We start from the raw sequence: 15891 nt of genomic DNA, 5'->3' as shown, positions 1-15891 counted from the left end.
TGTCCAGGCTGAAGGTTTTGTTGAGTTGGGCTATCTTAAAATAGGAAGAAGGTGTGTGTGTGTAGTGTGTGTGTGTGTGTAGTGTGTGTGTAGTGTGTGTGTGTGTAGCGTGTGTGTGTAGTGTTAGTGTGTGTGTGTGTGTAGTGTGTGTGTGTGTGTAGTGTAGTGTGTGTGTGTGTGTAGTGTGTGTGTGTGTGTAGTTTGTGTGTGTGAAGTGTGTGTGTGTGAAGTGTGTGTGTGTGTAGTGTGAAGTGTGTGTAGTGTGTGTGTGTAGTGTGTGTGTGTAGTGTGTGTGTGTGTAGTGTGTGTGGGGGGGTGTAGGGAGCAGGGACCCATCATTACTGACCACTGGTTACTGAACACTGGTTACTGAACACTGGTTACTGAACACTGGTTGCTGAACACTAGTTACTGAACACTGGTTGCTGAACACTGGTTACTGAACACTGGTTACTGAACACTGGTTGCTGAACACTGGTTACTGAACACTGGTTACTGAACACTGGTTACTGAACACTGGCTAATGAACACTGGTTAATGAACACGTGCTAATGAACACTGATTACTGAACACTGGTTACTGAACACTGGTTAATGAACACTGGTTAATAAACACTGGTTACTGAACACTGATTACTGAACACTGGTTACCGAATACTATCAACCTTAACATCACTTGAAAATGATATTTATGGGGTAATATTTCAAAATACGGGGTTTTGTTGTAATTCTCAGCCTATTTTACAGAGTGAATCAGACACCCTGTGTAATGTCTGGCCAGAGTTCACAAGGAGAATTGAAGAGATACAAAGAATTTGTACAAACAGGTAGTATCTTCAAATACGTTTCATGGATTATTATGCTGCTGGTAAGATCATAATTGTTATACGATATTTTAGGACAACATCTTTTATTGTACTTCAAATGTAGGACTTGACACTTGGCTCTTTGCATAATTGTCAGTAGAACTTTAATGAGTGTTACAGTGTGGACTATTATCAGATGATTGTTACTATGCTCTGGCTTCTGACAAGTGGCTAAATTCACAGACTGACATGATAAGGTAAAACATGACCTAACATCAGAACACAGGAGTTTTGAAGATTGATTGGTTACGATAAACCAGTAAATAAATTTTCTACAACTTATTATATTTACCATCTGCTATCAGAGACCATAAAATATTTAATGGACTTTGCGGCCATGTATTTCGTATGTTGTAATCCAAGCTAGTTGAGTACACATACAAGTACATGATCATGTTCCCAGTCATGTGTACATGTATGTTTTATGATGCGCCCGACACACAGGGTCTACATGATCTCAGTCAGCTGATCCACTGGAGCTAACGTCAGCCCGGTCACACATGTACGCTGATGCAAGATGGCAGCAAGAAGTGCAGTGTATGGAGCTTCATCCTCCAGTCTGGTTTAAGGTAGTGGTTGGTGAAACAGCTAGATAAAAACGTCAGATCTTCTTCCCATTACGTTGAGCCTCCCTTCCTAACCCCTCTCATCCTCATGCTTAGGAAAAACTTGCCTTGTAGACTTGATATATCATATGTTTTATTCATTAGGAACAAAACTCCATACACTCAATAACAAAACAGACGTTACTGCTTAGAGGTGGCGTTTATAAACCCAAGAAGGATATTGTCAAAGCTGTCTTGAGAAAGGGACTACCCGTGAAGATCCGGGGTAGAAAAGGTCTTCAGCAACCCATGCTTCCTGTAAAAGGCGACTATGCTTGTCGTAAGAGGCGACTTACAGGAGCGGGTGGTCAGGCTTGCTGACTAATGGTTAATGCATGTCATTGTTTCTCAATTGCATGGATTGATGCTCATGATGTCAATCACTGGATTGTCTGGTCCAGAGTGGATTATTTCGAGACCGCCATCATGTAGGTGGAATATTTCGGAGTGCGGCGTTAAACAACAAACACAGAACAAGAGGAAGAGAAAGGGACAATGAGCAGTTTAGGCTGCCTAGGATTAAGATGGTTGTCATTGTAATTATCTGTTATGTCATATTGGTGGTTTTGTGTGTTTAACTTCGAGGATATAATATTGTGGCAAAAATATATCTATCATGTAAATTTGAGTTCACTAGCTACTTTGCAATACGCAATTTAGTATATGACAAAGGAGGCTGAACATAATGAGGTTTGTGTAATTTAGTTATGATGTGGGGAAACATGGTCCTTTCAGGACCTACAGGACCTTTCTGTCACCTACAGATGTCGTGTCTGGAGGATATAAATGAGGGATTTGAAACCTGCAGTTTGGAAAGTCACAGATCTGAGGGAAAGGTTACTGGATGAAATTAGTAATTAATGTCTCTTGTAACCTTGCACCTGTATCAACTCTGTATGAATAGCCTGTTCGGTTTGTTCATTTTGTCACAAGCTTATCTTAAATCTATTTTTTGGTTGAACATTCCTTAAGCCTTTGTCGAGAGCTACAGACCTTTACTGTGTGTCACTGACAGACACGCTGACTTGCATGCATATGTATATATAATAGAAACAGTGTCAGGCTAAGAAAGTGCATGAATATCAATGAGCTGCAATGGGTGATAGTTTATGGCTTTTGGATTGATGTGGGCACACAATGTGTTAAAGGGACATGATTCAGTGGAGGCTCCGAGTGATCCATTGACACAGACACTGTAGTTTATTAGTGTTATCGGTGTGGAGTACCGGAGTCTTACTTCCTGGTTGAGTGGGGCTGTGTCTTGGGCTGTAACATTACTCAATAGAGATAACGCTAGTCAGGCGTCTTTCTTGGAACCTTCTCTCCACTTCTCAGTAAGTACTGGATGGTAGCAACAGCTACAGCACAGTAGCCTTTTTGTTTTACAAATCTTTGTCTCTATGTAGCGAGGCTTGTATTTTTGTTCAGTGAATTTGTCGTACCTGTATAAATGTCTGTCGACATATGTCAGTTGTTTGCTGTTGTTCTGAATCACCAGGATAAGTATCGTAAACACCTTACAATGGCAGGGCTGTCGGAGACCCTTGTTAGCTGTCTCTTTACTCGTGGAAGGAGAAAACAGTCTTTTATTAAAATAATAAGTTTATTTTAACCTAACAAGCATTGTTTTTAAATTATTTTGTCTTTTCATTCATTATATAATTAGTAAAATGATGATTATGATTCAAATACTGAATACACATACAGTAAGCTATGGTTATTGCAGGATATTACAGCGATGGCCCACCTCCCTGAGGAAGGTGGGCTATGTTGAAAGAATGACAAAGACGCAACAGTGGATTTAATGGCCGAGGGTGTGGAGGTTCTAAAGGGCTACCCCAATTTAGAAATGGAATAAATAGTATTTATGTGGCGACTTGAGTCGCCAAACATATTTGTTAATATATACTTAATGCTACGGCCCAAATGACGGAAACGACGCAACCCGACCACAGCTGCGGGTCTAAATGGGAGCGAACGCCGCCAGCCCAAATTTAATTGTTAATATATACTTAATGCTACGGCCCAAATGACGGAAACGACGCAACCCGACCAACGCTGCGGGTCTAAATGGGAGCGAACGCCGCCAGGCCCAGCTATGTGGCAACTTGCGTTGCCAAATATAATTGTTACTAGATTCCCGAGTGAAAACCCGGGAAAGACTGGGTTCCAACTGGTAAGAAGGTAACCCAGTCTGGGTTCCCACTGGAAAGCAGGTAACCGGAAACCCTAATTAGTATATATATCAATATAAATTATGATGATATAGGAGGTAGCCCAGAAGAACCACGCCACTCCACGACTTGTTTTATTCACATTGTCAAGATATGTACAATATTAGAGAGATATATAATTAGATATGTACAATTTGTTGTGCCTGGTACCTGTCATAGACAATAAAGTTGATGTACAATGGAAATGAGATGGAGGCAAACAGGGCGGGCGGGTGGGAAAGCGGAGAGCGACAATGCGATGTACCACGGATTGACAGCTGTGCGAAAGTGAAGAGTAGAGACGGTTACGTAATGAAAAAGCAGTGATTACATCACCACGAGATGGTTACGTAACTTCCGAGGACACGCGCGTGCGATGACGTAGCAGGAAGTAAGTAAAATTGTAAACATAAGATGATATACCTGCAATAAAAACATTTAGTCGCTAGTACTAAATGTAATTATAACGCCCCATAGGGACCACTAATTTTAGTTTGTTGTAACCGTTACTAGTTTCTTATAAGCATAATATACATGTATAAAGCATATGAGCAAACAACCGGGACCGAAAAATAAGTTTGTTATATCCCTCAGTTTGTTAAAACCGTGTTCATCATAAACGTAGTTTACTGTATACACTGGTAAGTGGGGAAAATAAAAACAATTTGTGTAAATCCATTGAATTGGAGGAAATATGGTTGGAATTTGAATTGAAGGAAATATGGTTGGAAATTTGATATTTTAGAAATATATATTGTAGTTATGACATTTTGTGTGAAAGTTACATACACTTAAAGACTGTAGAGAAAGTGAAATGGACGAGGCTGCTCTGACAGTTGAAGAACTGGCTGGAGGAAGTCAGTGTCTAGTTTGTGACTGTGGAGAGGAATCTGCTAGATGTGTGTGAGATGGATGTGAAATGATGCGTGTACATTTCAGGGTGTCTTTCTGGGTGTGGTCACTTGGCTGTGGCAACATATGTCTATCTTATTCATTTCCTTAAAAAGTACAAACTTTTTTAATAAATGACCAATCAACTGACCAAACTCCTCATCTGAAATACATTATGAAGTGCTTAAACAGACTTCTCCACGGAGACGAATCACTCCCAAGTCACTGTTTACTTAGCTGATCAGCCTTGTTCTAATGTCAGCATGTGCTTCAACACGACAAGGAGCAGTATGGATAACAGCTTCTTCTTCATGTATACCTAACATGTCATAGATACTTCTGGTCCAATCGTGGGGAGAGTCAGGTGATGAAGGGGCAGGGAGCAGCCCTGAAACGTTGTGTCTATAATACAGAACTAAGTGTCATCCATGATTCTCCTTGTCGTGAGTAAATACCAATGAGGACTCTCATATCCATCTCTGAAGTAACAGTGGGTATTTCCTTTTTCTCTAAACTTGTGAATTGCGATTTCAAATTTTGATGTGTATGAGTTTGTGAAATAGCTTAGCACTAAAGTTGTGCATAGATTATTTCTGTGTGAGATTGAAGTTGATTGTAGCTGCAACTTTGAATTAATTCAGCTGTTCGGGAATGCTATTATAGGCTATTATTATGCATGAATGCTATTATAGGCTATTATTATGCATGAATGCTATATAGATTGAAGCTTCTGGAATCACTGTTGTCGGGGGAGTTGTTCCCTTTACCCTGGCTATATCCTGCTGTCACTCCCGTTTGTGAACAACTCAGCACCCGGTATATCAGAGCATTCAGCAGGCCATCCAATTACCTACAGCTGGATGACTTTGTGTCAAACTAGTTATAGGCATTGTATAGAACTAGTATTAGGCATTGTATAGAACTAGTTATAGGCATTTTCATGATATCAATAGATTTATTTCTATGAATTCACTTCCATATCTTAGCAATAAATCAAAAATGTCTTTTGGAGAAAAATACATCATAGACTTTTTATCAAATAATGTATATTTCACAGAAGAGAAGAGATCCTATTTCTTCAATTGAATGGAAGTGTGGTTTGACCATATTTGGACAAATACTCAGTTATTGGGAGCATGTTATGACAGACAACTCAAGGACAACACCTGCTGTTGAATGTATTCTTGTCATAAAATTTGAAAAAAATAGGGATACAGTCAAACTATTGTTTTTAATTTAGAGGTGTCAAATCAAAAGTAGACACAAGGTAGACACAATTTATGGATAACAACTTCTTAAATACTGTAAAGGCAATGTTTCGGTATAGATCCTTATACCGTTGTCAAGCAAGACTGAATGAGGGACATTGTACAGAATATATATAGTTGGTGGAGGATTAACAGTAGAGGATTAACAGTTACAACAATTGCATACACGAGTGGGATAACAGGAGTAAGTAATGACAACAGAAGGATAATACTGTCACAACATGATGGACAGAGAACACATAGGTGGAAGCCAATTATAAACAGGATATGTTTGCATAGGTGTGGTGATTATTGCTTAATGAGTTCATAGTAGGCGGATGGGATGAAGCAGCCTTGATCTCTGTTGATTGATGGCTTGTGGCGGCGAATGTGGACAGCTTCTGTTAGTTTTCTTTCAGTGAAATCTTGGAGGTTGTTGGAGTGGATTTGGACGTTGTCCCAGTTGATGTTGTGATTAGGACAGTTGCTGATATGGTCCGAGATGACTGATTTGCTGCTTGTTCTGCTTGACAACGGTATAAGGATCTATACCGAAATGTCGCCTTTACAGTATTAAAGAAGTTGTTATCCATAAACTGTGTCAACTTTGTCATCCGCCAACTTCTAAGTAATGCCTGTCAAACAATTCAAAGTAGACACAGTTCAGGGATAACATCTTCTTTGTTTACTGTAAGGACTACGTTTCAGTATAGATCCTTGTACCGTTGTCAAGCAAGGCTGAATGATGAACATGGTACAGAATATATATAGTAGGTGGAGGATTAAAAGTAACACCAATTGCATACATGAGGGAGATTAACATGAGGAGGTTAATTAATGACAACAGAAGTATAATCCTGTCACAACATGATGGACAGAGAACACATGCTGACTTACAAGAATCGAACTATTCAGCCTTGCTTGACAACGGTATAAGGATCTGTACCGAAACGTCACCATTACAGTAAAATAAAGAAGTTGCTATCTATGGTCGTGCATTAACTTCTTAGTAATGCCTATCAAACAGTTTGTGTCCAGTCTAAGTTTGAGTATGCCTGTACCTTCATTAGTGAGTGAGTGAATGTTACTTTATGCTGATGTCGTCATGGTAACACATGTAAACCAGTGGTTGATAGCATGAGCAATGAAGATCATCAGAGCACAAAGACACACATTGTACCATAATATTCTAAGTCAGCTCGTTCGACTAGCATAGGGTACCGGGGAGCAATTCCTCCTGGGCAGAAACCCAAATGGTGAAGAAATGCAATGAAGGCGTCCTGTAGCACTGTAGCACTGTGGCATTGTGGCACTGTGGCACTGTAGCACTGTGGCACTGTAGCACTGTGGCACTGTGTCACTGTGGCCTGCCATGCATGTGCTAGCAGCACGACCAACCTGTGTGATGAACAAAAGCTTGTCATCCTGGCCAGCTGTGTCCAACTGACACACTTCTTCATCAACATCTGTGGGTGGAGTTGCATCAATATAGGTCTGCAGTGGGATTAGTTAGTAAGGGGATCTCAGGATTAGTAGTAGTCACATCTGCTGTTGTGCCGTCATACAGACAAATGTCACACTAGTTCTAAACACCGCCCATTTCACCAAGCAATCTTTGCACTAAGACGATCGTAACTCTCATTCTTTTTTACACTGACTTACGAGAGCCGTAGCACTAAGAACGCTTTGTGAATCGGGTTCTGCTTAGTACTAGTTATACGAATATAGTTAAACAGAGTCCAGGTTCAAAACAGTCAAAAAGAGTTTTAAGCCAGCATTTTATATCATCCAAGTAGTGGGATCTATATGTATTTGTCAAGCTGTTAATGTTTTCTGCTTAACGCAATATTCCAGCTATATAACGGCGGTCTGCAAATAATCAAGTCTGGGCCAGACAATCTAGTGATTGACATCATGAGCATTGATCTTTGGAACTGGGATGACTTGCATCAACCAAGTGAGCAAGCCTGACCACCCAATCCCGTTAGGTGCCTCTTACAACAAGCATGGGTTGCTGAAGACCAATTCATACCAAGATCTTCACAGGTCCTTTAAACAATGAAAAAATAACATGTTGAAAGTTTTTTGACATTACGTCTTCAACATTTTCAGTACCCTTTGTATCAAATGATGTTTCAAAATACATGCTCTAAATAGTTTTCTTTTGTCAATACACTGTTTGCTTATGATAATAATTATTATTGCCATTCAGTGGATTGCATATTAAGTTTAAACAAATCCCATAAAGAGAATGTGATGGACAACTTGTAAGCAAGGTGTGGCTTTCACACTAACCAATCAGTCAAGTGATGGCTCTACATGTTTACCTGTAAGTTATTATCTGAGAGGTGTAAATACACCAATGTCATTGAAGTGTGACCGACCTGTTACATCATGCAAGTTAGTGATATAACCTATTTGTCTGGAGGACATACCGACCTGTACAATGTCATAATGTTACCGGTATTATACACACCTGTAAAATGATATGTACACCTGTTAGAAGGCTGATTGTCAGGTCAGGTTCATGTACGTTGACACTCACAGGATCTGTTTGTTTGTTTGTTTGTTTGTTTGTTTGTTTGTTTGTTTGTTTGTTTGTTTGTTGACCTCGTGTGAATGAAATTGAGATGTGTGATATTTAACTTCTGTAGTGATTAATCAGTGCTAAACATAACAGTTGAATGTCATCAGTATGTAATTAATATCATATGCTGATAAAATTAAATTAAAATTAAAATTTACAAGACAGTTTAAGTCACTTTTGAAATTTTATGTTTTACAATTTTCCCTCCCATTTTCCTCCGTACCAAAACATCCCAGTTTCACGCCCGTACTTGACACGTTACTGTGCAGCAACACACTGCAGCGATGTGCATCTCCACACCCAGCCTTTCAGCCTTCATACAGTGGCCTGTGACAGTGCCCATTCCTCTGCAGGCTGCTATATATACACCAGTGTGGTGTGAAGGCAACCTGCTTCTGTGTATCAGGACCAGGCATTCCTCAGGGCAGTGTGGCCCATTCACAGGGTAAGCCAGGCTATTAGCCCTCCACTCGGGGTATGCATTGTTTCTCAGACTCCAAGCCTGTTTACCCAGCTAGTCACAGCTCCATGCTTCAGTAGAACACTGCTCACAAAACCTTGGTGAAATTCAACCTGTGCACTACCGGGCTCGGGTCAAGGTAGTATATTTGTGAGTGAGAGTTTGAGTGGAAGGAAGGAAGGAAGTAGAAGGCATAAAACTTCTAAATTGATCCTGTAGGCAGTGTACCTAGTGAGGTGTTACGTTGAGGCTGTGGTGTTAAGTTCAGGGTTGACTGGCTATCTTCACCGTGTGAGTATGTTCCGGAATAGTCATGTGGATACTATCATATAGAACTAATCCAACTCCGTCTGTGCCCCCACAGCCCTCCTGCTTTGGTGTGGGAAATACAAGTATCTGAATTATGTGTGGTTGAGTCCGATGGTTGAGTGGATTCTGTTGCAGGTTGGTTGTGTCAATATTTGATTGTGATAACAGAATATTATTATGTTGACATATGGTATCAGTTTTATTAAGAGATATTGAACTGTTGGTTTTTGTATGTGTATATCATGTGTTGTTACATTCCTGTGAAAATGTTGATCATTCTAACGTAGGTCTTATTAATTAATAACTCTTTCAAGCAGAAAAAAGTATGTTTTGGATTATATGAAAATATTTGGGTTATATACTGATATGAATGATTTCATGATAAAATTATGGAAATAAGCACCTCTGTTGACTAGTCGTGAGTGATCTTGTACCTGGTCCTGTGTGTTGTCAGAGTTAAATGTAGTCGTGAGTGATCTTGTACCTGATCCTGTGTGTTGTCAGAGTTAAATGTAGTCGTGAGTGATCTTGTACCTGGTCCTGTGTGTTGTCAGAGTTAAATGTAGTCGTGGGTGATCTTGGACCTGGTCCTGTGTGTTGTCAGAGTTAAATGAGCACAGAACATATTTGTAAGTACGCAAGTGAACCCATCAATTATTAAGGACAGTTTTGTTTTCATGGCCACATACCCAGTGGCAGATGTGTGTGATTCTAGTTCCCTGCACAAGTCACACTACACTGTCACACTACACTGTCACACTACACTGTCACACTACACAGTCACACTACACAGTCACACTACACAGTCACACTACACTGTCACACTACACTGTCACACTACACTGTCACACTACACTGTCACACTACACTGTCACACTACACAGTCACACTACACTGTCACACTACACTGTCACACTACACAGTCACACTACACTGTCACACTACACAGTCACACTACACAGTCACACTACACAGTCACACTACACAGTCACACTACACTGTCACACTACACTGTCACACTACACTGTCACACTACACTGTCACACTACACTGTCACACTACACTGTCACACTACACAGTCACACTACACAGTCACACACAGTCACACTACACAGTCACACTACACTGTCACACTACACAGTCACACTACACTGTCACACTACACAGTCACACTACACAGTCACACTACACAGTCACACTACACTGTCACACTACACAGTCACACTACACAGTCACACTACACTGTCACACTACACAGTCACACTACACTGTCACACTACACAGTCACACTACACAGTCACACTACACAGTCACACTACACTGTCACACTACACAGTCACACTACAATGTCACACTACACAGTCACACTACACAGTCACACTACACAGTCACACTACACAGTCACACTACACTGTCACACTACACAGTCACACTACACAGTCACACTACACAGTCACACTACACAGTCACACTACACTGTCACACTACACAGTCACACTACACTGTCACACTACACAGTCACACTACACTGTCACACTACACAGTCACACTACACAGTCACACTACACAGTCACACTACACTGTCACACTACACTGTCACACTACACAGTCACACTACACTGTCACACTACACTGTCACACTACACTGTCACACTACACAGTCACACTACACAGTCACACTACACTGTCACACTACACTGTCACACTACACAGTCACACTACACTGTCACACTACACAGTCACACTACACAGTCACACTACACAGTCACACTACACAGTCACACTACACTGTCACACTACACAGTCACACTACACTGTCACACTACACAGTCACACTACACAGTCACACTACACAGTCACACTACACTGTCACACTACACAGTCACACTACACAGTCACACTACACAGTCACACTACACTGAGTCGACACCAGGCAGACAGGGTGGACAAACAATAGTAAGACCGGTGCAGGAAAATGTTTTTGAGGATGCAGTATTATTCGTGTTATCAGCCCAATGTCATTCGGGGAAGTGCTGAAGTTTACCCTAGGGGAGACATTAACCAGCAGACAATGATGTTCATCTTCATTTAATCCATAACTCCATTTATTACAAATTGATACATCATTGTTAATCATTAGTCAATTAATGTTCTTGTTTCCGTAATACTCACAACTATGTGGTGTTGTTTGTTGTACACAATACAAAGTTAATGGTCTATTCATGAAGTATGGCAAACACGATGTTGTGAGATCAATACCCGTAGTCTCCTGTCGTAGACACCAGCTGTAGTAGGGCAGTCGGGCGGTGGGGCGCCTGTCATTTCACGAGAGGGGATGTGTATTTCATTGGAGTGTGTGATATAATTTGCCCTTTGATGGATCTCAGTAATGTGGAAATCCTCTAATTTTCCCTTTTTAAAAAAAATGTTTTCAAGTGTTTAATTTTGCTACAGGTTATCCAGGGAGGTCGTGTATTGGCCTTGGCGGTTTGTGGACAGTGTAAACGGCCTCAGTCTGTACTCAATTGGTTCTGGCGAATTTTCATAGGATTTTGATGTCTCAAAGCATGTGACATCACGTCTGTACTCATCTCCTCACTGTAATGATACACATTGAAGCAACGTTTGTGTCTGGAGAGCTGACGTGCTTCACTGATCACGGTAGTTAGTGTGATTCAGCATGGATAAATATAGAGGCAGGTCACGGGGTCATACGCAGGGTAACCCTACACCTGATGACTGGGATAATGTGGCCCCGGATTACGAGGACAACGCTAGTCCAAGACAATCACCTGAAAGAGGCCCAGGTTGGACTTCACCCAGTCAGCAGCCACCAGGAGCGTATACCCGTGGTGGGACGAGACAGTCAGGCCGTGACATGGACCGAGGGAACAGGTCCGAGTTGGGTCCAGGGGGGTACAGGTCTTCCATAGAGGACATGAACAGAGGAGGGGTAAACGCTGGGTACAGATCCTCAGATGACAACATTCCCTATGGAAGGGATAGATCTGATGTTGAGAGGGGGTATTCTCCCGCCCGGCAGCACAGCCGACAAGGCTCAGGTGGATATGACAATCAAGGGTTTCCAGACGGACCACAAGTTTATGCGATAGATGATTATGAGAGAGAAAGGTATATGGAACAGCGTGGCCGATCACCTGAGATTACAAGGAATGAAGCCTTCCAGATGTCGGACAATGGAACATCTCCGGATGTTGTTTCCGATTCTTCCCACCATCCGCAACTGGGACGGTACAGTGACGAAGTAGATGGACGCTACATACAGCATCATGGACGGCATTATCGTACAGACAACGACAATCATTCTGTGTACAGCTTGAATTTTGGTGAGTTTGCAATGGGAGAAAATGTCTGGGATAAACTGCACACAATTCGGCTCCGGAGAAAGAGTCAAAAGTCACGTAAATCTGCAATGACTTTGTCACGACGTCGACGTGGTTTGGACGAGGATGAGAAAGATGGTGATGATGATGAAGACATGGAAGGATTACTACCAAGTCTGCAGGCTCGTGTCAAGCAGAAATCCCTTCATGAACGTTACATGGATAAGGTGCAATCGACAACTGATGCAGCTGAAGCAATGAGGTAAATTGTAGGATGTGAAGTGCTCATTTATATACCCAACAACATCAGGATCACACTTATCATTGCTCATTCAATTTCACTTGTCAATTTTCTGACAGAAAATTAAGATTTTCTCAAAAACATTAATAATAATAATAATCATAATAATAATAATAATAATAATAATAAAAAAAAATTAAAAAATTAAAAAAACATACCTTCTTAGCTGCATTGTATATTTTAATCTGTAAATGATGATGATGATGATGATGATGATGCCTGCTAGGCGCTAGAAGGTTAACACCAACATTGTCATTTCATCCCACCAGGTACCCATTCACTGCTGGGTGAACAGAGGCACATTTCGAACAAAGTCACGTGCCCAAGGAAACACCATGTGTTCCATGTGCTTCAATTATTTGAGAATTAATTTGACTAATAGATGACTGGTGTCGTGTGACAGATTTATGCTTATTCCACCTGTTATTGTATTTGTTTATGTTCAATGGACTCCCTGAGTTGGGAGTGAACCTGGGTGAAGGGTCCCCTTGAAAGTAAGCTCCACATTTCTCCCATGTCTACACAAACCTTAAAAACAACCAATCAAGTATTTATCTTATCCCCATAAACTTGCATAACACAAATCATCATACTGATGTTTAATCTTTGTCAGTTCAAGTTGCAGAGGGGCGGAGGGTTAGCCTAGTGGTTAAAGCGTTGACTCGTCACACCAAAGACCCAGGTTCAAAGCCCATTTCTGGTGTCCCCCATTGTGATATTGCTGGAATATTGCTAAAAGCGGCATAAAACCTCACACTCACTCACTCACTCACTCACTCACTCACTCAAGTAACGGAGCACCACCAACACACCAAGTCATATTTTTCAACTAAACTATCATTCTTGTATCTCATCTGGTTTTCTCTAGTCTCTATACCAGACCCTTGGGAATCCAACTCAAGTCTGTAATGATTTGACAAATCTTGATTTTCTCCTGAAATTAAACATTGTTCTGGGCTCCATTTGGATTATATTTTTATCCCCCGGTTTGAAATGTTTGAAACAGCAAATGCGTTGAATATTTCTGATGAAACTGGCTATACACACCTATCTAGTTGTGAACTGGTGCCTTTAGATGATTAGGGATTTTTATTTTTTTTAATTATTATTTCTGTTTTCATGATGACAAGTTGGACTTTACTCAAAATGAGGTTAGTGCTGAACTGAAGCTATCCAATGGCAGTGAACCAAATAGCTCCAAAAGTCAGTACTGTATCTGAGTGGGGTATTCATGTTAAACTGCGGCATGGTATCTCAGTGGGCTAGCACTATAAGATTGGCATAAGTCTGGACCACAATCTCACAAGTACAAGCAGACACACACACATGCATGCATGTTGCTATATAAGTGCAATAATCTTAAGTGTGACGTTAAACCTCATTTCACCTCACCTCAGCTATCTGCCTCACAGTCAGCCATTCATCTCTGGTATCCAATGTGGACGGATGACTGTGAATCAGTTAGATGCAAGACTTAAAGCCAGTACACGTTTAGCACTTACCGAATAGTTCATGTAATCTGTCATACAGACGCTGAAACAAATATATCCAATAAAACCCATTCAAGTCTATAATGTTTGGCAAGTCTAGAAAATGAAGAATGTCTCTGGGCTCCTTTTTATTATATTTTATGACTAATTAACAACTGTTTTTTCTGTAAAATATGTTCATTTCAGAGACTAGATGTTAGTCTACAGTTCATGGAGTGAGTTGGTATCTGTATCTTGAAGTTGGGATACGTTGTTTATGAAATAAATAAGATGAACAATCACTACTTTTGGGTTCTGATAGCTCGAGGTTTTTATGAACAGTTGATCAGCAATGTAACATGCTTTTCGTTTTGGTTTACAGCTTTTTCTGACCCTAAAATAAATAAAAAAATGGAAAGATATCAAATCTGAAAAGCGGTATTTGTTTGTTCTACCAGGTGCATACTTCCACTACACAGAAGTGTTTCTCTGCAGGAGGTGATGCTGCACTCGGTTACGTTAGGTTCAGCAGTGAGACCCTCACGGCACATAGCAACAGATGTAGATACATGCCTCTATGAAGAACAAAATGTGAAATCCACATACAACGAAATAAGAAAGCATGCAGGCAGTGTATGAAATTCCCAGAAATTTCAGTCAGACAACCAGACTGGCAACTTTGCCAAGTTACCAGACCAGATAAAATGTTGCCATTCCAGAATTTTTGAGAGAAACGGACAATAGTTAGAAGAGTAAACATTAATAGTTCTGTTTAATGTTAGTTCTCAAAAAATAACAATAAACTAGTGGATTGTCAACTTAGTAACTTTAACTTGTTAAAATTTCAATCCTCAATAATGTGTTAAACATTTACAGTTAATTTTCCTCTTACATTGAATTAAGACTCAGGTAATTTAGGGATACAATAGTAGCCCGACCATCGGGCGTGCTACTTTTCAAAACTGACCGTCTGTCAGCAAAAACGACTGTCTGTCTGGCTGCAGGATATTTTAAGCACTGGTACAGGCCTGTGTTCTGGAAACTACTGAAGCTACAAGAATGAAAGTTTGCATGCTTATCTAAGTGATAAGTGTCAAGACAGAGTTCGGAAATTGGTCCCGTAAGTTAATTGTTTACAGTGGTATGGCCTTCGATCTAGGTTATTTGTGCAATGGGGGCAAGTTTTCTCAGAAACAACTGAAGTTAGCTAATCTAAGAGATACCTATAAAGATTCAGATATTTTTTCCAGAGAAATGGCCTTTTATGTGTATTAATTTCACATTTCATAATTCTTTCTGATGATGATAAGCGTCCCAAGTGCCTATCTCTTCTTAAGGCTTTAAGGGGCTCTTTTTGTAGTTTATGTTCACTACTATATGAACAAACAAACTTCTACTGTGTCTCATGGCGGGGTATAGTGATAACGCTGTTTTCTTGCTATTATTACTTCATTTACTTTGCATCTTTCCTACAAATGTACCGACAGTGTCTGAGGCTTTGGCTGTTCAGACAGCTGATGCACATGCCTGTCAATAACCAGTGCGTGTCAGATTCTCTCCATGACAAAGCATTTTCAAATCGTGCTGGCTTTTATAAACT

General features: G+C 40.5%; 1 protein-coding gene across 12 annotated transcripts in view; it reads left to right on the top strand.

Annotated features, from left to right (window-relative positions):
* The window catches only part of LOC124142276 (transmembrane channel-like protein 7), a 78297-nt gene that overhangs the window by 40607 nt on the left and 21799 nt on the right, over positions 1–15891 (top strand). Inside the window, exons 1-2 of one of the 12 annotated variants that reach the window (XM_048392759.1) lie at positions 1305–1434; positions 11632–12783. The exons of 4 other annotated variants lie outside the window; for them this stretch is intronic. In XM_048392759.1, the coding sequence (XP_048248716.1) occupies positions 11858–12783 (926 nt within the window). In that variant the 5' untranslated portion in view covers positions 1305–1434; positions 11632–11857. 7 more of the 12 variants (XM_046510643.2, XM_046510645.2, XM_046510647.2 and 4 more) reach the window with 7 other exon arrangements.

Source organism: Haliotis rufescens, unplaced genomic scaffold (genome assembly GCF_023055435.1).
Source record: "Haliotis rufescens isolate VD_foot unplaced genomic scaffold, xgHalRufe1.0.p SCAF_11, whole genome shotgun sequence".
Classification (NCBI taxonomy): domain Eukaryota; kingdom Metazoa; phylum Mollusca; class Gastropoda; order Lepetellida; family Haliotidae; genus Haliotis; species Haliotis rufescens.
The sequence above is the reverse complement of the archived record's forward strand: the minus strand, read 5'-3'. Positions and strand labels throughout refer to the sequence as shown.